Source organism: Grammomys surdaster, unplaced genomic scaffold (genome assembly GCF_004785775.1).
Source record: "Grammomys surdaster isolate TR1022 unplaced genomic scaffold, NIH_TR_1.0 166, whole genome shotgun sequence".
Classification (NCBI taxonomy): Eukaryota; Metazoa; Chordata; class Mammalia; order Rodentia; family Muridae; genus Grammomys; species Grammomys surdaster.
Window position 1 is genome coordinate 5,931,361 of NW_021604614.1, and position 25,233 is coordinate 5,956,593.

General features: G+C 42.9%; 1 protein-coding gene across 1 annotated transcript in view; it reads left to right on the forward strand.

The window, feature by feature from the left end:
* The window catches only part of Galnt17 (polypeptide N-acetylgalactosaminyltransferase 17), a 422,194-nt gene that overhangs the window by 332,950 nt on the left and 64,011 nt on the right, over positions 1 to 25,233 (forward strand). The window contains exon 6 of the mRNA XM_028766121.1: positions 1,916 to 2,033. Within this exon, the coding sequence (XP_028621954.1) occupies positions 1,916 to 2,033 (118 nt within the window). The remainder of the gene's footprint in view (positions 1 to 1,915; positions 2,034 to 25,233) is intronic.

Below are 25,233 nucleotides of genomic sequence, written 5' to 3' on the forward strand. Positions count from 1 at the left end.
GCCCCTGAACTTACCAGAAATGCTGGCTGGTCCAGTCTCAACTCATTAAAGTAGCCTATGCTAGATTTGAACTAACTGGGTAGCTGAGGCTAACTCATCTAGTAACCCAGATAGGTCTTGTACATATGCCATGCCCTAGGCTGGCCTTGAGTTCAGCATGCTAGTATTGAACTCACTATGTGGCCCAGGTTGACCTAAAACTTGTAATATAGCTAAAGTTGGCCTTGAACTTGAGACATAGTGAAGGCTGCCTTGAACTCACTCTGTAGCCCAGGCTAGCCTTTTGCCCCAACATCCCTCCTACAAGAATTGTAGGTGTATATGCTACTATGTTGACTATGTATCTTTTAACTACTAAATCTCCACATCACTTACCAGTTAGTCACAATGTTCTGCTAAGAATCCCTCCTGTTCCTAGCATTGTGAGGTACCCCCAGAGCTCTATGTTTGCATTTGTTTCAAAGCAGTCCTGTATCCTGGGGTCTCATTTTAGGGTTTCTTTCATCCTCTCCTTTCCACAGTCTCTGTCAGACTCCTTGACACTATGGCAGATTTCAACCACAACCTTTTCACAAGATACCAACAGTGATCTCATGACTCCTTGTTCTCCATCAGAAGCAGCTTCCCACCCCTTGTCTCTGAGTTCAGATGAACTACCCAGGATGCAGACAGAGAGGCCAGGCTTCCTGATGTCTGGTCCCCTACCTGTGGCTTTCCTCCGTAGCCAGGACTCACACTTGTCTAGACAGCTGTCTTTTCTTAGTGAAAAGACTTTTCTTGTCCTGGTGAGAGGCTCCCAGAATATATAACTGTTTCACAGGGAAGATGTCTCAGATACCCATCAACACCAGGATTTTACTCTCTAGTTCTTCTTCATCCTTCAGTCACCAGATTCCTGATCCATTGGGTCTCTAGGCAGAATGTGGATCTTTTGGGTTTTTTAAGATTTGAGACTCTATGCTAGCTATTTTTCCCAGTTCTGTGACTAAATATCAGACAAAAGCAACTTTAAAAAGGAAGGTTTTGGAGTATGCAATGCATCATGCCCATGGGAGCATGAAGCTCCTGGTCACACTATATCCAATCAGGATAGAGATGACTGCTGGTTCTCAGCTTGCCCTCTCCTTTTTATTGGTCCCAAACATGGGGTAGTGGCACCCTCCACTTATGGAGGACAGGTCCTTTCCCCCTCAGTTAAACCTCTCCAGAAACACCCTCAGAAGCACACCCATAGGTGTGTGTCTTCTAGGTGATTCCAAACCCAGTCAGGTTAACATTGAAGGTTAACCATCACCTATTCTCTGATATGACGTTCATGCATCACAATTGGTCAATCCTTTCTGCTTCCTTGGGTAGAGCAGATTATAGCTGCTGAAATGAATTGAGATAGCCTCTTGATCTCTATACAATCAGTCTGCTGTTCCCAGAGTGCAGTGAGAACCACTCTTCATGTGGCAGACATCATAGTCTTCTCCCAGCTTGCCAGGGGTCTGGGATAGCCCTAGATGCTTAAGTTTCCTGTTCTGCAGCTAAAGACAACCTTATGAAGAGATGCAGAATGGGGAAGTTGAAGACTCAAAAAAGACTAGGGCTGATATCCCTGCACACTTTATGGAAGTGGTCCTTAACCTGTGGGTTGTGACCTCTTTGGAGGTCAAAACAACCCTTCCACAAGGGTTGCCTAAGATCATCGGAAATATCAGATATTTACCTTATGATTCATAACCATAGCAAAATTACAGTCAGGAAGTAGCAACAAAAATAATTTTATGGATTGTGGGTCATCACAACATAAGGAACTGCATTGAGGGGTCACAGCATCAGGAAGGTTAATAACCACTAGCTGGGTTAAGTCTGCCAAAAAGATGTCATTTGCCTATATATTGACGATCTTGCTTCTTTCTTTCTCCTACAGAACACCAGCCATGATTGGCTGCTCGTTTGTGGTGAACAGGAAATTCTTTGGTGAAATTGGTCTGCTGGACCCTGGGATGGATGTGTATGGAGGAGAGAATATTGAACTTGGAATCAAGGTTGGTAACATGGCATCTCTTCCTCCTGATTTATGATGGGAGCCTCATCCTTGAGGTGTCTTCAAAGGCTCTTATAGCTTTTAAGTGGGATTTTCTTATCCCGGGGCATCCCAGTAAAGATATTTGAACAGAGACATCACCATAAACGTCACTGTTCCTTAACTGGAGGTGACTTGGTCTTTTCTTCTCTAAAGGCTGAGCAGTGTGTCTCATGTCTTAACAACCTGCTCAGGACATTAAATGGAGGGTCAGGTGCTCCCTTGCATTCAATTTCTTTTAGAAACTAGTATCTCAAATTAAAATTTCTATCTTTAGTATTTTGATGGTGTCATGGATAATTTTAATTGTCAACTTGACAGTTAAATCTAGGATAAAATCTGAAATCACCTGGTAACAGTCTTTATGAGGAATTTTCTAGATCAGGTTGACTCGTGGACAAGTTTGTGGGGACCATCTCAATTGTTAATTGATGAAAGAAAACTCAGTCCATTCTGGGAGGTGTTATTCCTTAGCCAAGGGATGCTGAATAGTGTAAGTGAGCTGAAAGCAAGCAAGGAAGGAAGTGAGTATTTGTCCTCTCTCTGCTCTTGACTGTGGATGTGATGTGACCAGCTCCTTAAGTTTCTGACTTGACTTCTCCCTAAAATAACAAATGATAACCTAGAATTGTAAATCAAATAAACCCTTCCTTCTCAATATTGGTTTTTGTCACAGTATTTGTCTCAGCAACAGAAATGAACATAGAACAACTCTCTACCTTATTCGTTTGAGACAGGGTCCTTCACTGAACCTACACTTAGACCAGGCTAGAAAGTTTCAGAAATTCTCCTGTCTTCATTCCATATAGTGCTGGGGTTACAGCTTCCTACACAGGTGACAGGGAATTGAACTTGGGTCTTCATGCTTGCACAAGTACTCTTGCCTATTGAGCCCTATCCCAGTGCCTCTTTATTTTTCTTTGAAGACAAGAACAATTTGAGCATCTCTATATACTCTGATAACAGAATGGATGAATGGAAAGAGGTTACATCAGGGGAGAAAGCATGGGGGTAGGGTTGAAGTACTGTCTGTGCAGAGTATACCTGTATGTCTGGAAGGATCCCCAGGGACAAGAAGCTCTGTAGGGCTGTTCTTGGTGACAACAGAGCTTGTTGGTAAAGCTCATTAGAAGGACACTCCTCTGCCCATCCTCATAGGGGTTTTCTTTCCTTTTTCTCCTTTTCTTTGGACTTGTAGGTTGAATGGTTTTGCTGGGCTATCACTGATGTATCAAAGTTGCATATTTTAAAGGTGTTCAGTTTGTGGTGTCTTGATGTACAGTGTGAAATTATCAGTATCGTCACCACCATAACATACCCACATCGATGTAGTTGCTGCTGGGGAGAGATGAATTTAAGATCTAATATCTTAGGAAATTAAGAAGGTTTTGCTTGTTTGTGGTACTAGGGATGAAACCCAGAGCCTAGTGCATGCTAGCCAAGTTTGCTGCCAATCATTAACATGTTTTTGTGTGTAATGAACACATTATAACTCTACATAAGTAAACAAATCTTAAATATGCATGTCAGGGTTTTTTTTTATATATATTTTTCATGCATGTGCATTGTGTAGCATTTTTTTTGTGTCTTTACACAGAGGCTCCAGATTCATGTCTAGAATCATTCTTCACTCTTTCATCTTACTTGTAGAGGCAGGGCCTCTCAATCAAACCTAGAGCTCATCAATCTGCCTAGTATTGTTGAATTCTACACCATATGGGTATTTTGTCTATCCTGACTGAATAAGTGAAGAACTTCCTTCATGTACATAAATACAGTTTTTGCTCATTGTAATCATTCATTTATGTACACAATTCATCTATAAAAATGACTTGAAGGGCTGGCAACATAGCTCAGTGAGTAAAGGCACACCCCACTGAGCCTGACAACCTGAGTTAGACCTCCAGAATCTACATGGAAGAAGGAGAAAACCAGCTCCTTCAAGTTGTCTTCTGACCATCACATGTGAGCAATAGCATGTGCATACCTCAGAAATAAATAAAATTTAAAAAGAAAAGAGATGGCATAGAATCCCTGGGTCAGTTGGGTATTTTGATGTCTGACTTGCTATGCAGTCTACACTTCATGGAAATGTTTAGTATGCAAACACTGTCTTCTCTTGGCAGCTTTTCCCCCACCAGGAGACAGGTCCTTCTAAGATCTTTCTAAGCATCTTGTGAGATAGTCGGTTCCCTCTTAATCCCATCTTTGGTGTATAAAAGGCATCAGAACAGGAAGTCTTCCTGGTTTGGAAAGCTAAAATAGCTGAGGTGACTCCCGAGTGGTTGCATCCATGCAAAGCAGGCAGCAGCCTGTGACCAAAATAGTTGATGGAATGACTAGGTCCAAGGTGACCAAAACCATAAACTACTCAGTACTGAGAAAGGAAATGAGACTGGAACTTGTAGTTTTCTAAACAGTGTTAATTAGAAAGTATAGGTAAAGAATATGATGGTAGCATCTAAATCTTTTTCTTATACTGTATGTATGTGTGTGCTTGTATGCATATGTATGCCTCTCTCTCTGTGTATATGTGTATATGTGTGTGTGTGTGTATATGTGTGTCTCTCTATGTGTATGTATTTCTGTGTGTGTATATATGTGTGTATATGTCTCTCTGTGTATATATGGGTGTTATGCGTTTCTGTGTGTGTAAACATGCATATGTATATATATATGTTTTATATCTGTGATGTATATGTGTGTTCATGCGTGTGTGAGTGCTTGGATGTGTGTATGTGCTGTGTATGTACATTTGTATATATGCCTGTGTGTGTCTGTGTATATATATGTATGCCTATGTTTCTCTCTCTCTCTCTCTCTCTCTCTCTCTATATATATATATATATATATATATATATATATATATATATATATATATATATATATATATGTGTGTGTGTGTGTGTGTGTGTGTGTGTGTGTGTGTGTCTGTGTGTATGTGTCTCTGTGTGTGTCTGTGTGTGTGTGTCTCTGTGTGTGTCTGTGTAGAGGTTAGAGGACAACTTACAGGAGTTGATTCTCTCCTTCCACCCTGTGGGGTTCTAGAGACATAACTCAGATTGTTAGACTTGGAGGCAAGCCTTTACCTACTGAACCATCACCACCCCACATGTCCAAATCTTAAGAAAAGGAGAGAAGAGACAAATTACTTTTAAATAATGTGAAGTCAGATGTTTTTTTGACTTTTCCACTGTATTAGATAGTTTCCAGAGAAAAGGTATAATCATACACTGAAGACCTATAATCACCTTAGGAACATCACTGAGCCTTGCTCTGCAGCTGTCCCTAAGGGGATACAGAGAGATGATCACTTTCAGACTACCAGAAAATGGAAGTCTAATGTGTCATTTGCTTTTACTTATGAACCTAAAGAACTCTCTCAAACAGCTCCACCATCTGGGGACCCAATGTTAAATCTCATGGAACTTTAGCAAAGACATCATATTTAAACCACCATATATTTGTTTGCAATTGTGTGTGCATATTTTTGTGTATGCATATATGCTTGGCATGTACCTGTAATAAACCTACACACACAAGCACATGCACATGGTCACACACACCAAAAAAACTCCGCCTCAAGAGAACTTCCCAAAGACAAAGAAAAACAGGCATCATTTGTAGAATAAAATGGATTCTCTTGGGGTAGAGTGTCTACAATTCTGTAGACTTTGATTTTATCTATCTATCTATCTATCTATCTATCTATCTATCTATCTATCTATGTGCGTGTGTGTGTGTAAGGCATATGAGTTGTGATATATGTGTGGAGGTCAGAAGACAACTTTAAGGAGTTAGCGTTCTCCTTCTATCACGTGGGTACCAGAGATCAAAGTAAGTTACCAGCCTTGGCAGCAAGCATCTTTACCTGCTGAGCCATCACACTGGCCCCTAAAGTTGAATTCTATACCATATGGGTATTTTGTCTATCCTGACTGAATAAGTGGGTCTTGATTACTTCGTTTCTTAATTTCTTTTTCCCTTTCAAAATCAATTGGAAAGGAAGAACTTAGTCAATATATATTTGAGTTCATTTCCTTTCTTTAAATTCAAGGCTGTCTTAGGGAAATATGAAACACACAGACACACACAAAAATAGAACAATATGATGAATCCAAACGCATGAATTATTCAAGTTCAATGAATGATAACATTTTGCGATGTGTTTGGTTTTTTTTTTTTTTCACTATTTCAGTAACTTCCTGGTGTTTTAGAAGCAAATTCTCAGACATGAATCTAAAACTACTTTTGGCCCTCTGCTAACATATGAAGACTTTCTTAAAACATAATAGACTTGATGTAATGTGACACTTCACAAAATTTAATATTCATATTTTCACAAAAATATTTCTCAAAATGCTGTCAGATTTTTCTCAAAAAAGCACATTGTTTTAACACTTGGTTTGTTCATCTAAGACTTCACGCAAGGCCTGCCCACACATCGTACTTTTTTGCTGTCTCTTAAGTATCTTTTCATTTCTTTGCTGTATGATTACATGCTGTTCACTTTTTAAAGATTTCTTTTAATCATGTGTCTGTTAAAGAGTCCCTAACCCTCACCTTAACCCTAACCCTAACCCTAACTCTACATGCATGTGAGTGCAGGTACCTGTGGAGGCCAGAAGAGGGCGCTGGATCCATCGAAGATAGAGTTACTGCTGGTTCTGAGCTGCCAATATAGATGCTGGGAATCAGTCTTAAGTCTTCTCTATAACCACTGAATCATTTCTCCAGCTCCACTTATCTTTCCTATTTTTAAAGTTGCAGTCATTTATAAAGTTTTACACAATCTGGATTTTGTAAATCAATTCCTCTTGGCATCTATAACGTGTGACTCTAATCTCTACTCTGTAAATGGTAAGAAGACATAGAAAGGTTTTTGCTTGCTATTTTTGTTTCTGTTTCTCAATCTTTCTATGCTAGAAATCAACCATAAAACCCATCCGGGCCCCATCCCAAGCTCCTAGCTGCAGAAAGCTGGTTCTGGCCATTCCTGTTCTCTCTGCTTCCTTTCTGCATCCCTGTCTCTAGCCCTCCCTCCCCTTTTCACTTTGTTCTTGTCTTAGTCTCTGTTCTATGGCTGTGAAGGGACAGCATGGCCACAGGGACTCTTTAACAGAAAGAGTTTAGTTCGGGCTGGCTTACAGTTTCAGAGGTTTAGTTCATTATCATCAGGACAGGCAGCACAGTGGCACACAGGCAGACATGGTGCTGGAGAAGTAGCTGGGAGTTAGATCCACAGGCTACAGGAAGAGAGAGAGAGACTGGGCCTGGATTGGGCTTTTGAAACCTCAAAGCCCACCCCCAGCGACAGGTTTCCTCCAAGAAGTCCATGCCTCCTAGTCCTTCTCAAGTAGTGCTGCTCCCTGATGACTAATATATGAGCCTATAGGGGCCATTCTCATTCAAACCACCACAGTTCTTTCCTCCTTTCATCCTTTCTTCCTGCTTTCTTTCTCTTGTTTTTTCTCCCTCCCTTCTTCCCTCCCTCTATCCTTCTTACCCCTCACTTCCTTTTTCTCCTACCTCCTGCCTTTCTTTCTTACTCTTCTCTCTTCTGTCCTCCCCTTTCTCCTTCCCTTCCTCATTCCCCCTTTCTTCATCTCTGTTCCTTTCTTCCTCTTTCTCCTTCTCTCCTTCCTCCCATTGTTGTAGTCTATAATTTAAGGATGATAACTTTATCTGCTCCTAATCCAGCTCCCAAATAGTTGACACAAAGACCTATTAAGCTCACTAACAAGCTCTAAGCACTGTGACTAGGTAGATATTTATCTGTGCTAACCCTTTAAGCTATCTACTTCCCAGCCAAAGGCTCTGTGTTATGTGCAGTTTGAGTCTTACCTTGGCTTGTTCTGTTCCACGTGTGTCATCTTGAATCCCTTGGTGACCTGCTCATCAAGATTCCTGGACCTTCTGCCTCATGGCTATCTCTTCTCTTCCTTCCTCTCATACCTTGGGATCCTTTGTCTGGGATTGGAGGTCATACCTTCTCTGCCCAGCCATAGACTGATCAGCCCTTTATTAACCAATCAGCGATAACTGGGGAGCATTCTTTATACATCATTGACACTGGAGATGGTTCAACAGTGATGATAGCAGACAATGATAGCATCTGGATTGTAACCAGAGCTCTGGGCACAGAAATAAGCATCTGAGTACATAGTGCCCCAAACCATCCCCTAACAATTCCTTGCCAGAAAACTGTAGATGATGCTGTGCTCTTCCTGTCCACACATTAGAACTCTCACAGTTGCCGTTGTCCTGTGTTAGTGGTGTTAAGATTCAAAGCTGGACACAAGTGTTGTCAGCTTAACGGATGCATTATAAAATTCCTCATCAACCTTTCATCTAATTAATGGTGTCAGCAGTGCCAGCATCTTCCCCTACATCCATTATTTCATTAGTCCTCGGGAAATGCTTATTTTCTTTTTAAGAAATCGACATTCAGTCTGCATTTCTAAGCTGTAACTCTTCATCAGAAAGCTTTCCTCTTCACTTGTTTGGGTAGGTGAAATACCTACCTCAAGCCAGAAAAAGGCTTGGTAAATGCTCATTCCTTCTTTATACTTAAACATTTTTTTAGAAAAATGTTGGTGCTGTGGCCAGTTCTAAAGCTGACCAAAGAGGTCATTCAATTTCCCTGGTAATATGGCATCATTTTTTTAAAATATACTTTTTATGTGTCTGAATCCATTATAGTCATTTTGCAATCCTATACGTATTTTGATGAAGGTATAATTTAATATAATAAAGCCGTAGTGATTGTCAGCCTTGAGTGGAGGGTTCCCACATTTGCATAAACCTCTACAATCTCCTCCCAATGTGACATTGAACATAGTCTGCCTGAGAAGAGCCTCCCTTGTTCATCATTCTTTCTGCTTCTCTAGACCCTTCCATCTAGGCTGTCATTCCCTGACACTCTGTGCCACAGATGAATGGAGAAGATGCCAAAACCCCATGAGATTGGCATCAGAGTATTTCGAGTGGACTGTGGCCAGCCATATTTGACTAAAGTTGAGGCTCTGGGGTTCTTCCATGTTGTTGCTGTGTGAAACAGGAAACTCTTTTTTAAAAACAGGGTCTCACTTTGTAGACTAGACTAGCCTTGTATACACATAAATCCACATGGCTCTGCTTCCTGAGCCATTCTAAATGGGATGCACCACCATACCCAGCTTCGTTCTTTTTTGCCATTGTTTAATTTATTATTATTGAATGGATGTGTATGGGATATCTGCATGAGTTTGTAAACTCCGTTCTCTCCTTTCACGTTTATGTGGGTTAGGGCAATTGAACCAGGGTTGTCAGGCTTTCTTAGGCAACGCCCTTACCCACTAAGCCAGCTCCACACTCCCTCTGTGGCTCATTCTTTGAATTGCTGAGAAGGAAAGATTTCATTATGGGAATACAAGGTGATTATTTGTCTTCATTTTCCTGCTGAAGAATAAGGTTGGGTCATTTCCAATTTGGAACTGTCATGAGAAGTCTCCTAAAACTCTTTTGGGGACACAGGTTTTGACTTGCCTCAAGTAAATTCCTAGGGATTGAATGACTGGGATATTAAGAAGATGCCTGTTCAATGTTTTAGGGAACCATCAATCAAGTCTTCTAAATCTGCAATTTTTAAGACAAGCATGGTTATGCACGCCTGTAATCCCACCACTCAGGGGCAAGAAAATCAATGGAGTTTATATGCTAGCCAACCTAGCATAATGGGTAGCCTCCGGGCCAGTGACACACTCTGTCTCAAACAAAACAAGGTGGATGGTCCTGAGGAAGGACAACTGAAGATGACCCTTCTGTCCTCCGTATGTAGGTACACACCCAGGAACACTCACACCCATAAGTACAAATATTTAAAGGTCTCATTGTTGAGCACTAAAGTCGGGCTCTAACAGACAGTATGGGCTACTAAGAAACCTGTGACTTTAATCTCTGTTGATATCATTTACAGATTACAACGATGGGATGGACAGACAACAAGTAATTGTCCAAGAAAACTCAGAATTCAACCCAAAGGCCCTTAGGGTTTCCCATAAACCTCTTGAAATACTCTTTTTTTTTTTTTTTTTTTTTTTTGCTATTGGGGTAACTATGGCAACTATGGCAACACTGTTGATATACAGTGATGTTATCATCATCTAGTACAGTGAGACACGCCCCTTTGGGATTCACATGTCAGATACCCTGCATATCAGATATTTACATTGCAATTCATAACAATAGCAGAATCACAGTTATGAAGTAACAACAAAATAGTTTTATGGTTAGGGGTCACCACAACATGAGGAACTGTATTAAAGGGTCACAGTGTTAGGAAGGTTGAGAACCGTTTCTCTAGTAGAGATACTCAGGATTTTGCTTGGATAAAACATGACTCCTAAAACAATCCCATTTGTAACAGATAGGGTGTTGGCAATATGCCATATCCATGCGTGGCTCCAGAGACTTGGACCTGACTAGACTGATGAGGGAATAAAGAAATGGCAGACAAACAGAAACACAGGAAAGCTGGGATCTGCTAGATTGGGATCTCTGCTGGAGAAACTCACCATTTATTGTATTGAGTTCAACAGGGAGGTAGGTTATTACACACAGGTAGATAAGGAGGTGGGGCTTATGCAATGAGCAAGGAGGCAGGTTTAGCTAACTTCTGTAGAGACCAGTTTCTCAGCTGTAAATAAGTGAGAAATAAGAGAAAGCTACTGTGGACATTTTCTGTATGTACTATTAAAATTCACATGCTGACCAGGAGGGAAGGCTTTGCCATGTCTCTCTGTGCCTCAACCATGCAGGGAAGGCTTTTCCATTCTTCCATGAGTTTGAAGTGCCAGGATCCTTGACAGGGCTGTGCCCAACTCAACAACACACATCCACCTAGGATTTCATTCATTCCAGGCTTCCTCCTATCCTTAGAGCAATCTTCATGCACATACACAGGCGTATACCGTGCTCCCTCCACCACACACACACACACACAAAATTCCTGCCGAACATGCACTCATATATGAGATCTGTAGTTATGTAATAAAGAAAAAAATGTATTCGAGATGGCATGAAATTGGATTTCCTCATCCATAAATTGTGTGATGTTTATGTCTAAGCTATAGTTCAAGAAACGGAACTGCTCTGTTGATATTTTTATAAATGGTGTCTAATGTGTTTCTATTAAGAGGAGATCCATTTGCTCTGCCAGAATGTGTTTTCATAATAGCCACACCATTTACTCTACTGCTTTAAAATTATGTGGGTTATTCTGTTTGGAATTTTACTCGCCCACTCCCGGGCCTGCCAGATTCGATCATAAATGTTCGAGGACGTCTGTGAGTTATTTTATAAGAAGCATCCATCTATTTTTACAACTCCAGAAACCCTGTCACTCTTATTCACATCCCCAGGAATAAAGCAATAATTTGATTCTCTGTAAACGTGAGCTGGAATTTATACCATTCCCTCCACTCAAGACTTCAGTGACGGAAGGGAGATTTATACCTGTGTTTCTGAGCCAGGAGACTAGAAGGTGGTGTCCTGGTGTGTTTCTTATTATTTTTCACTATCCCTAGAAAAAATAGAAAATGCTACTCAAAGTGTCACTGATCTGTTTTGGATAAAACTGTTTTATCCTGTTGGTGTAACCATGTCGAATGCCACACCACAAGGAGCAGTAAGTGTTCAGAGCTCTCCTAAGTGGCTCTCCATAGACTGGAGTGTTTGTACCTGTGAAAATACTCTAGGTGTTCTGGTGGGCTCACACCCCAGGAAACTTCTTATCTAACTGTTTAAAATGTTCAGGGCTTCCTCAGCAAAGCAGATGAATGCCCAAGAGCACCCTGGGTATTTGGTACTCCACAGAGAAGCCTACCAGATCCATCTGCGGTGTTCTGTTCTTTGGTTCACAGAGCACGTGTCTGAGAAACATGCTTCCTCTTCTTTTCCCTTCCTGAGATACTCTGAGGGAAGATGCCTGTCATGTTGTGTGTGTGAAGTGTCCCCCACAGGCTCAGAGTTTTGAACATTTGGTCACCGGCTGGTGGCACTATGTGGAAGGTTATGGAACCTTTAGGACATGGAGCCTAGGGTACTAGGGGTGGGCCTTGGAGGTGATAGGCTTTCCTGATGCCCACCTAAGGTTTTCTCTTACTCCATTAAAAAGTGGAAGCCATGAGCCATTCTTCCTGTATAGTGATCTGTCAGGTATTTCAGCACAGTGAGAAGTCGTATCCACAGTACCCATGCCAGCTGTCTAAGGTCCCAGGGAAGACCAAAGCTATTTGTACTTAGATCTGAGGATTCTCCCAGTATTATATCACTCAGTTAAGTTCCTAGTATGCTTTTTACTTTTTAAAATTGTGGGACAGAGTCTCCATAAGTATCCTAGGTTGGCCTTGAACTTCCTGTATATCCTAGTCTGGACTTGAACTCACTTTGTAGCCCAGGCTGGCTTTGAACTCACTGTGTAGCTCAGGCTGGACTTTTACTCACTGAGTAGCCCAGGATGCTATAAGCTTCTTTAGTAGCTGGGATGGCACCCATGAACCACTAGACCTGGTTTATTCCTCTTCTTGAATCCAAGCCCTCCCCCCTTAAATTGTGGTTACAGTGACATCTCATGTGTTCATGGTTTAACAAAGGTGACATAAGAGTAATTATAAGGAAGAGTGAATACTTCTTCTGCAAATCAAAATGAGACTTTGCCCAATCCTCTTCCTGGCTCCTGGTGGTGACCACATAACCCTTTGTATTCTTGTCTTGCAGCAATGTACCCCCTCGTCTGCTTCTGTGGTCACATGTCAATCTCCCATATCTTTGTGTCTTCTCTTCTATGGTGGTTTGAATGAGAAATGCCCCCCATAGGCTCATGTGTTTGAACACTTGGTTCCCAGCAGGTGGTGCTGTTTGGGAGGTTATAGATCCTTAAGGAGGAACAGCCTTTCTGGAAGGCTAATTTATTCCAAGGAACTTGACACCCCTGATCAGCAGGAAGTATTCTGACAATAACAGAACCCCTATTTCCTCTCTCCTTTTTTTCTCTCCTATTTAATGTTAGGGGGTTGAAAGGGGTGGAGAAAGATAAAAGAAAAAAATGCTATTAAATACTGCTCAAAGTTCAATCTTAAAATGATGAGGGTCTGTGTTTGGGCAGAAGCTGGGGACATCAATAGTCAGGAATGACCTCACGAAGTTGTGATATTGGCAAACAGATTGAAAGGAAGAAGAAACTGTCTCGTGTTGGGCAGACTGCAGTCCTGCACATTCCTGCAGGGTGGGGCAGAAACACACTTGGCTGAGCAGTCTCAGATAGACTTCTCCAGCCCACCTATGCCAGCCTGGCTCAGCCAGATTCTTTCACATTTGGTTAGCAAATCAATATGCTCTTGATTTTCCCCAGGGGCCGGTCCTCCAGAATTCTTTCTTATCTTAGGCCAGTCATCCTTTCAGGAAGGAATTTTATGACCATCCCTTTAAGAAAGGGGTCTCCCCTCCCCAGCTGTACATCCACAAAAAGCAATGGCGCTATTTCATGTTGTACTTTTAAAAAAATATTGCTGGTCTTTTCAGGCTTCAAATTTTTAGCTATTTTTATCTTCACACTGCTGAGGTTTGGCTTCAGGTCTGAAGAGCCTGTTGCTGGATTAGTGGAGCCTGAGTCTTACCCAGCATGCACTTCAAAAACAACTTGACCCTGCTTTGCTGGCCAGCGGTAACCTGGGAAGGCTGTAACAGTTGTGTCTTTGATGTTTTTGCTTTGAAAAAAAAATTCTGTTATGTGTGGTAACTGGAGTATTTCAAATTAAGAATAGAATTGTTATAGGTGCGCATGTGCATGAACGAATGCCTGTGTGTGTCTAAGTGCAGGCATGAGCATACCATAGCATCTGTGGAGGTCACAGACAACCTCTGGTCTGTCGTCACCTCCCAGCTTATTTGAAACAGGATTTTTTTTTAAATTGTTCACTGATCAGCACACAAGGCTATCCAGCCCTCAGCTTCCAGAGATTCTCTTGTCTGCCTTCCCTCTCACTGAGTAGTGATAGTGCTGTGTTTCTAGAGATGCAGCATAGCATCTGGCTTCACGTGGGTCCTAGGGATTTGAATACAGGTCCTCGTGTCCCAGATGTTTCTTGCGTGCATTACACTCTCTCATTTCCCCTCTCTTCTCTCTCTTCTCCCCTGCTCCATTTGAATCTGTATTGCAGGGAAAATCATAATCAAATGAGACCATTTGTAGGTCTATGGTTAAAATGGTAGCATTCTGTTGGAGGACCCAGGTTCCTGTCTTATACACATTGTGGTACCCTGTGTCCATTGTCAGATAGCCAGAGCTCAAACCTCCACAGTAACAAGGCATTTGCCATTTTCTCTTTAGGAACGGACAGCCTGTGTTATAGGAAAGAATCTGAGTTCCCAGGACATCTGCTGAAAATTTCAGGATTTTGTGTTTTGAATAAAATAAATGAACCAGGGAAACATGAGTAATGAAGTGGAGACAGAAAGATGCAGGAGAAAAGGAATGGGCTAGAGAGCTGGGGAAGGGGATGAGGAAGGGAATGGAGCCCCAGACAGTGGTAACCCTTTATTGGTTATTTACACAGCATCTACCTTTTCCAGTGTCTAACAGTCACTGGCTTTTCTTTATGCACATGTTCTGAATTCAGGATCCACATTCTTCTCTCCAGCCTCGAGTTTAACCTCAAAGAGATGCTAGCTTGGTGGCAACATTGTTTCTTTTAGTCAATACATTTGACTCTCACTCACAGTAGGGGATTGGTCCTGAGATACTTCATCCCTTGGATTTCATCTTTATATAAATGCTAGAGAGCTGGACATAGTGGTTGTGATATCAATTGTAAAAGTCGACTTGTCACAACTTAGAATCACCTGGGAAGATCATGCCAGTTAAGAAAGTGTCCAGTTCCAGCTGGTCTGTGGGAGTTTGTATAAGAGATAGTCTATTATTAATTGATGCCCAGCTGTCTTAGTTAGGATTTCATTGCTGTGAACAGACACCATGACCAAGGCAACTCTTATAAGGACAACATTTACTTGGGGCTGGCTTACAGGTCAGAGATTCAGTCCATGATCATCAAGGTGGGGGCATTGTAGCATCCAGGCAAGCATGATACAGGCAGAGCTGAGAGTTCTATATCTTCACCTGAAGGCTAGCAGAATACTGGCTTCAAGGCAGCTAGGATGGTCTTAAAGCCCACACCCACAGTGACACACCTACTCCAACAAGGCGACACCTTCTAATAGTGCCACCCCCTGGTTGGAGCATATACAAACCATCACAGCAGCCCACTGTGAGTAGTGCTATTCCCTGGGAAGCCGATCCTGTGCTCGGTAAGAGAGGAAGCTAGCTGAGATCAAGAAAGAAAGGATACATTTACTCATTTTCTTTCTGCTCTTGATTGGGGGAAGGATGTGTCTGAATGCTTGAGTCCCTGCCTTAACTTCTCTGCAACGCTGGGTGAGACAAATACACCTTTGTCTCCCTCAGTTTGCTTTTTTCTAAGGCTCTTTAAACGTAGCAACAGAAAAGAAGGTGAAGAGGGCAGGGGCCAGTGTAGAAAGATTTCTGAGAATTCAAGACTAGTCTAGACCCTGTTTCAAAAGCAAGAAGGATTTTTCTTCGTATGTGCTTGCATGTAACTTTTGACAATCTTCTCATATGTATTTAGCCATTTCTAGATTTTTAAGCACATGTCATAGAATCTAAATGTTATGCAAATAGTTATGCTATACTGTTTAAGAAAAAGGGCTTACACATTTGTTTATTGCTTCAGTTCATGCTGGGTTGGATCTGTGGTTACAGAAATGGGGGCTGATTGGGTCTACAAAGAGAGAGTACCTACAAGGTTGAAAGCAGAGTACTGAGTTGCTAAGAAACATGATGGACAGAATTTTACACTATACTATTAACATGAGACTCTGGGGACAAGCAAATGGAAAGTTATGGCTGAAAATGACATGTCTATATGTCAGCTTGACAAGGAGTACATTGTGCTGGTTAGTTTTAACTGACAACTTGACACACCATAGAATCACCCGGGACAGAGTCTTAATGAAGAATTTTCTAGATCAGGTTGGTCTGTGGGCATGGCTGCAGGGGATTTGTCTTGATTTTAACTGATAAAGGGAGATACAGCCCACTGTGGGAGGCACCATTCTCTAGGCAAAAGGATCCTAAAACCTAGCTACCTGAGAGCAAGCAAGTGAGCAAAGATGTATTTATTCTCTTTCCTCCTGACTCTCAGTGTGATCTGACTGATCGATTGAGTTTGTGTCTTGACTTCCCTTCAGTGATGGACAGCAACCCCAATTTATAAACCAAATAAACCCTTTCTATCCTATGCTACTCCTCAGGGCATTTTACCACAGGAACAGAAATGAAACCAGATCAGGATATAAACGTTAGGAGGTCCAGGCAGATTCTGTCATACAGGCTTGCAGTGACAGCCATCCATGAGGCTGAGCCAGAAGGATCAGAAATTCAGTGCCAGCCTGGGAAACTTAGTAAGGCACTGTCTCAAAATAAAAAGTACAAATGGAGGTTGGGGCTGGAGAGATGGCTCAGTGGTTAAGAGCACCGGCTGCTCTTTCAGATGTCCTGAGTTCAATTCCCAGCAACCTCATGGTGGCTCACAATCATCTGTAATGGGATCCAATGCTGTCAGAAGACAGTGAAAATGTGTTCATATACATAAATTAAATGAATAAATATATTTTTAAAAGTACAAATGGGACAAGGATATAGCTCATTGCTTCCTTAGTATGCATGAGGACCTGTGTTCAATCCCCAGTACCATGAACTCAGAGAGAGACAGAGAGACAGAGACAGAGAGACACAGAGAGAGAGAGAGAGAGAGACAGAGAGACAGACAGAGACATGGAGAGAGACAGAGACAGACAGACAGACAGAGATGGACAGAGAAACAGAGAGATAGAGACAAAACAAAAACCCTTAAAGGTGACAAAATACTATTGTTAGGAAGAGAAAGACGATATTGACAATTATAACGAGGCATAAGGGGACACTAAGAAGCACGTGGCATGGTCTGTTATTTCAGCAGTGTATTGCAGAGTGCATAGAAGCCAGACAATGTCCCGATTCTACCTTAAAAGACACACAGGACGAATGACAGTCCCTGGGAAGAAAGATTCATGAAGACAAAGGAAAGGGAAACCTTCTAGGCTCAAGCACAGAGGGTTAACATAAATCCACAGTGGAACAGGCTCTCAGTTAATGGTCTGCAGTGAATTCATTCACGCTACTGGGGACATTCCTCTCCCTAGCCTGGGTCTGTCCTGTGTGTGACCAGTGTGCTCAGACGGCCAGCTCACAGCAGGAAAAGGTCTAGGTCGCCCTCAGCAGCAGTATATTGTAGTGAGATTGTCCCATCTTGCTCATCTCTCACCATAAGCATGTCTGATTTTATTGACCTTTTGGGGTGGCTAAGCTTATTGCTGGGACTGACTGCCCATTCCCGTCTCCACGTGTGCTGTTCATATTCGTGTCTTACTGCATGCAGTCTTCTATCTCCTAGTTGGCCTGCCACCCTCCTGCTCCCCTTCTTTCTGTGTTAAGAAATACTTCTCGGTAGGTCCTTGGGTTAATGTGGTTGATGCTATCATCTATAGCCTCATCATTCTTAACTCTTCTTCATACACATACACACACACACACACACACACACACACACATTTATACAAAATCCACATACTCATTTATACAGATATATATATATATATGCCTACACATACACACAAATACACTCACTTATACGTACATACATATATACATACACATACATACATATTCATTTATATATACTTACATACATGCATACATACATATATACACAGACACACAAATATACTCATTTATACATACATATATACATATACACTTATTTATACATAAGTACATATACATACACACAAATACACACCCATTTGTACATACATATATATACACATACACACAAACACACACTTATTTATACATATATATGTATGTACACACACTCATTTATACATAAATACATACATACATACATACATACATACATACATACATACATAGGGGTCCCAGTCCATGTTTCTTTGGGTGAAAAACAGAGGGGGCTGGGACTGAGGCTGCAGTTCTCAAACTCCTGTGCACCCAGACGCCACTGGGAACCTTGAGGAGTTGAGGACAGTGGCTCCCATCCTCCTGTGTTCCCAGACACTGCTGGGGCCCATGATGAGCCCTGGATGGGGGAGGCGTCCAGGTTAGTTCTGAGTGAGTCAGGGGAATCCAGCTCCAAGTGAGTGCTGGGAGTACAGAGGGGCTTCTATGGGAGACTTAGGCACAGCTCTGTATGACGAAGCACCCCCCACCTCCCAGTGGCAGTCCTTGATGAAGGAGACAGTCCTTGCTTGTCCAAACAGTTTTATTCATGGCGGGTGAGGATACATACATCTTACTCAGGGTAAACCAGAGATTAAATACCTTTTGCACAAAGGGATCCCCAGGAAGGGAAGCTCATTGACTAAAACCCTCGGGGCCTATCTAGATACCTCATTAGCATGGAGAACTCTAGGTTCTGTGCTATGTGGCTGGTTTCCATGGAGTCCTCTTAGTGGGGTGTCATGGTCACGTGCTCCAGGACAGGACCCTGGTTGGGAGGTAGTTTGAACTCCTACTATTCTCAATTGTGAGATTTACCAGGGTTCTAAACTTGATAAAAGCTTGCCAGTTCTTCTGTTTGCTGGCATAGTCCACTGCTCTCCCTCCCCCCACACACAAAGAAAGGGAAAGAAAGGGAGGGATATGTTATTTTGAGTCAGCTTGCTCACAGTTTTGGTTACATAAAAGGACAAAATTGCACACCAAATTTAGTTCAAAGATTCAACTGGCTGTGATTGGCTAATACTGTCAACTTGACATGACTGACAATCACCTAGGAGACGAGCCTCTTGGCATGTCTATGATTAGGCTAACTGAGGTGGGATGGCCTCTGCTGTGGGTGGCACCATCCGTAGACTGGGGTGCTAGATTCAACAGGGAGAAAATGAGTTGGAGCCCAGTGTTCCTCTACATCTGCTTCCTGGTTGCTGATGCAGTGTGAGTAGCTGCCTGGAGGTCCTGCTACCGTGCCTTCTCCACCATGACAGCCTGTTTCCTCAGACTGTGACTCACAATAAACCTTCCTCCCTTGAGTTGCTTCTGTCAGGTTTAGTGTCACAGCAGCAACTGATGAAATTCAAGAAAAGGATCTACCTCATTCTGGAAAAGAAGAAGAAGGAGGGGGAGGGGGGAGGAGGAGGGGGGGCGGAGGAGGAGGAGGAGGAGGAGGAGGAGGAGGAGGAGGAGGAGGAGAAGGAGAAGGAGAAGGAGAAGGAGAAAGATGGAGTGCTTTCATGGGCAGGGTGGAGGACAGCAGCTTTATTTGAAGAAAGGAACTTAGTAAGACAGTGTGAATTATAAACAGATCAGTTATTTAAAATTGCTGTCCTCTTAAACATTAAAAGAGGGACTGGGGAGATGGCTCAGCAACCTACTCTCGTAGAGGGCCTGAGCTCAGTTTCCAACACCCAGATCAGGTAGCTCACAACCATCTGTAACTCCAGCTCTGGGCAGGGATGGAGGGGAGGGGTGAGAGGGTGAGGTCATCCTTTTTTGACCTCTGTTGGGACCATAGGCATATTCACAAACCCACACAGAGACACCAAAGCAAAGTTCGAGGTAGCAGCAGAAGTGATTGCCTTACTGTGTTGGCTAGAACTGGTCTGTGTGGGATTTGGCTTTTTTCACTATCTGATTGACTATCTCATGTCCCAGAAGACCAGGCATGCAATTTAATGTTTGCTTGGTGGTGTGGAATTTCACCATGAATGACTCGAGGTCCCTTTGGTTCGTTGGAAAGGATGCAGGGACTCAGTGTAACCTTTGTCCTCTTGCTGGTTTTCTATAAGAACTGTATGTCATCAAGATGTATGTATGTAAGAACTGTATGTCATCGAGGTGAAGATTGATACATTCAGGATCTGTGTGTAGCAGAAATGGAATGGATGGTTGGTCTGATAGTAGCATTCAGCTGGGTTGAAGACAGCTAACACAGCTCCTTCTGGATGTCCAAGATGGTGCCACGGTGGGGAGTTTATTAAGAACATGTCATATGGCCTGAGAAGCTAAGAGTTCCATTGTAGATTCATTGAACTCAAAAAAAGTATGTTGACAAATGAAATGAATATCTAAAGCCCAGGAAAACATTTTATAATAATAAAAAAAAAAAAACTATAGTCCTGGGAACTTAAAGACACAGCTAACTCATTTCTAACTCAGGATACGGATGAGAAACAATGTTTATAGATTCTCAGTCATACAGAGGAGAGTACTCTGTCTACTCATAAGCAACGGGGTAGGACTCACTGGAAAAAGAATAGGTTCTACTTCTTTGAATTGCAATAAAGAATAATCTACTGCTGTGAAAGAGTCAATTGTGTGGTGTCTGGGGAGGCTGAGGCAGGGGGATTGGCCATGCCAACTGAGAAAGATTGAGAGACATCTAGGAGATGCATGTGTACACCTCTGGGTATGTCTGGAAGGGATTTTTCAAGACACGATTAGATGAGGTCTCTGAACCAACGAGTGATTGAATACATCGACGGATTCAAAATTGAAATGTTATTGGGAGGGATGGAACTTCCTGCCTGGTGGTCTGTATGGGCCAGAGAATGATGGATGGTAGCTATGCCTATGCCTTCAGCTTTGAAAAATGAGTAAGTCTGTGAAATCTGTAGCAAGCCAAGATAAAATAAGAAATATCAAGAGATGGATGGATGGATGGATGGATAGATAGATGGATGGATAGATAGATTGATAAATAAATAGAAACATGTAGACAGACAGAGACAGACAGACAGACAGACAGACAGACAGACGGACAGACAGACAGACAGAGGGCAAAACATCATTAAGTTGGGCATTTACAACATCCCAGAGAAGCCAACCTTGAAAGCCCTGCTGAGACAGTCAGCTGAAGTTCCTGAGGAGGGGGGGAGGGAACATCTTATTCTCAAGCGAGGCTTCAGAGTGAAGGAACAAACGGCCGCAGAGGTTAACACCATCAAATTAGGTGTTCACAGCATCCAACGGAAACCAACCGTAGAAGCCAAAACAGTCAGATGGATTCCAGATTGAGCTCTCTCTCTCTCCGTGGCTGAGTTTCCCACAGTTGAACTTTGAGCTTCTCTTTCCCGCTGAAGTGGGATAAACACTAGTGACCTCGGTTGGAAGTGGGTCATCTAGCTATCCTCAAGGACGTGATGTTTTTCTTCCTGGGCTGTTTTGTTCTCTTTCCTCCCTGCCACTGAGGGAAGGAGGCAAGCACTTCCACAGACAAGAGTCCTTGAAGGATGGTGAGACAAACATGTTTAAGTCTAAAATGGGGGAACAGGATGGCACTTGGTGGGGGGGGGAGGTAGGATGGCAACCCCTGATTTCAGGGCCATTTTTTCAGTGACCTTAAACACCACATGACAGTTTGCTGGTGTGATGTATATTTCATCTGGTTGAAAGAAATAGGTCTCTTTTGGGGTGCGGGACATTTCTCAGAGGATTGTATCTCCCCTGGGCCCCTTCCTGGTATGCCTGCATTTAGTCCCTGTCTACTGTGCTATTGCATGGCTTTGCCTGCTCCACTGCGCCCGCTCCATTGTGGACAGAGACTGAAAACTACGATGACTATTTCCTGCTGTTGCTTTGTCACAATGAGAAGAATAAATAATAGAAACAACCCCCTGCATGCTTTCTGGTAGAAGCTATACAGTCTGGAGGGGGGGGGGTCTCGCTCCATGTTCTGTATTACAGGGCCACTCTGTTTCTCTGGTATTTTGACTCATAATTTAGAGTATTTATTCTGAATGTTTGTCTTGGATTTGCTTCTGAAGTTTGTGGATTCAGGGGAGAACTCTGCACCTGATGGGATCAGGCATCAGTCAACCTTAAACACGACTGGAGGCACAATGTCTCAGTTACCTTTAACTGCCAGTTTGACACAACTTAAATTTATCTAGAAAGAGAATCACAATCGAGGAATTTCCTAGATCAGATGGGCCAGTGGCTGCGGCTGTGGAGGGATTGCCATGCTTGTTGATTGATTTAGGAAGGTCCAGCCCACTGTGGGAAGCACCATTCCTTACACAGGGATCCTGAGCTAAATAAGGAAGCTGAGCATGAGCCTGCCTGCCAGCTGGCAGCAGCGTCCTTCATGGTTCTTGCCATACTTCTTTGGCTATAAAGTGAGTTCCTTAGTCAAAAGTTATGCTGTGTGGAACAGCAAGCTGTCTTGGCTTTAGGTTCCTCCCTTAATATCCCTCAGTGATGGGCTCAGTGAGCCTGGACCTCCAAGCTCACTAAAACCTTTTCTCTCCACGTTGCCTTTGATCAGGGTGCTTGGTCCCAGTAACAGGAAAGAAACTATACCAGCCCCTTTGTGAGTAGGGACCCCTGAAACAGGCAAGAGAGCAACCATTGCAGCACGGAGAACCCAGGAGTGAGAAAGCAGTGAATCAGATTTGCCACAAGGCAATAGATATCATCCCACCACTCTCCACACACAGAAAATTACATGGTCAGCACACAAAAAAGAAGTGTAATTAAGTTTTAATCCCATTCAACAAATGTCTATTCATAATTACAGGAGGAATGAGAGAATGTATGTAATTATTAGAACTGTAATGCCTTCTAAGGAGGAAGGAAGAGAGTCAATGTGCCCATGAGTCAGGCACAAAAACTGATATGCCAAGCTGCAACGTGTTCATAGATCTAAGATGCAGGAAATTTACACATCCCGTTCTCTGATCACAACGTAAACTGACGGCAGAGGATTGAATACAAAGGCCTGCAAGGGAAAGAAGTTCTCGACATTTAAAAGTGTTCCCAGATACTGCAGTCTAAGGTAAAAAAGATACCCAAACCTACCCTAACAGTACTTGGCAGAGATCAAGGATCCTTTTGTGCCAGCTGACCCCTGGTTATAAATCTTTATGCACTCCAGCCTAAGCCTCCCTGTTATGTTTGGCTTGAAACAGTTTTGTTGTTGCTGCTGTTTTTAATTTTGTTTTGCTTTTATAATGCTGAAGATTAACATAAACAAGGCAAGCAGCTCCATCCTTCCCTGGAGGAGTCTAGGCGCCGCCAACTCCTTATTGGGGGATTCTGGGCAGGGGCTCTACCACTGAGCCACGCCCCCAGCACCTCACTGGGGGATTCTAGACAAGTATTCTATCAATGAGCTACATCTTGGACTCTCACTTAAGTTGCCCAGTCAGGCTTTGAAGTCATCCTTTAGTCCAGTTAGCCCTTGAACTTGTGATCCTCCTGCCTCAGCCTCTTGTGTAGCTGAGATTACCAGCCTGAACCTTCAGGCACGGCTGACATTGTTGTATGATAGACAAACGTGTCTTTTACTTGCCCGTTGACAAGTTACTTTTGAGCAGGCCGCAAGGTCTCCATGAATGTCTCTGCTGGTCCTTTTCCCCACCGCAGTGAATCTATCATAATAGGAAAGGCTCGGCAGCAGGAAACCTGAAACCATTCTCACAATTTGAAGCAAGAAGCTCACATTTCACTTGTACAGGAAGCAACGGGATAGAACAGGACGTAGGGTGGTTATAAACCCTCAAAGCCCGCCTCCGGTGACGTACTTCCTCCAACAGAGCTCCACTTCCTAAAAGTTCCATTGATTTCTTAAACAGTGCCCCCAACCGGCTACTAAGTGTTTCGAACACGTGAGCCTAAAGGAGACATTTCACATTGAAACTACCACACCAACACACCCCTATCCAGCCACATCTTGGCTGTTAATCGTTTACCCCTACCTTTCTGTGGAAGCAGACAAGCACCGACTTGTTCTGAGGAGATGTGAACAAATGTCTGCCCACCCTAGATACAGCATAGGCATGAGCAACAGAAACAAGAATTTCCAACCAAGGGCAAACAATGGAGTTACCTTTCTGAAGTGCATATAAAAATAGTCTGTTGATGCTCTGGGCTGGCCTCTTCATACTCTGCCTGTGAGTTTGTGTGTGTGTGTGTGTGTGTGTGTGTGTGTGTGTGTGTGTCTGTGTGTGTGCACACCTTTGTGTGTGTGTGGTTTTTCCTTTGTTTTCTTTTTTTCTTTTTCTTAGTAGGGACAGCTGACCTGGCCTCCGGCTTCATGCCCTTCATACATTTATTCAAATTCATTTTTTTCATTTTTAAATCAAAGGAACTCACAGAGAAGAGAGTGTGGTATAGCAAACTATTGTGCAGATGTTCAGATAAAGCACAGGATGTTTAGCGTACTGGCTAAATGAAAGGTACTGTTGTATTAATAAGTTTAATTTGACATAATTACTCAGTACAATGAGAACCTGAAGTGATCTGTTCCTTCCAGAACATCCATCCACTGTGACAGACGGTGAGAACAGGCATCCCTGCAACCATTTCCTTTGGAAAGGAAAGGACATTTGGGCTGTAACATTGATGGAAAAGCAGGATAATTTCCCTCTGTGATTCCTTTGTTCCTATTCCCCTGAGCGTCTTGATCTCGCCCCCATGTAGATGTCAGCCGGGCTGGAGGAGACCTTCTGTCTGAGCTGCTCAGCATGCTCTCTGTTTGCCAGTCCCTGTGAATGACAAGCATGTCTTTTTCCAGGTCAGGGAAGGGAAATTTTAATTCCCAAGTCATCAGGGTCCTCAGGTATGAACAGATCCTCCCCTGCGAGCTCCAGCCTGAAGGTGGGTCACTTGGGCCATCCCACTCCCCTGCCCTAGACTATGCCGATGCCGGGAGGCCTGGCTCTGAATCCAAGCCAACCTTGGTTGCTGGTTCCAATTAAAAAGCAATTGCATTCCCAGCAGTTCAAGGCTGCAGCCAAAAATACAGCCTGTTCAGAAAAAGCCTGGTCTTTTTTTGAGAAGTACTTACTCCACAAAAGGGCTAGATGCCGCTCATGACAGCCAGTGACAACACAGTTGTGTGTGACACAAATTTAGACATTCAAAGATAAAACCAAAAAGGAGTCAGTTTGCCCTGGATTATCTGGTGACGGCAGTGAGATTTTCTGTTGGTCTTTGTGTTTTCTCTCTCTCTCTCTCTCTCTCTCTCTCTCTCTCTCTCTCTCTCTCT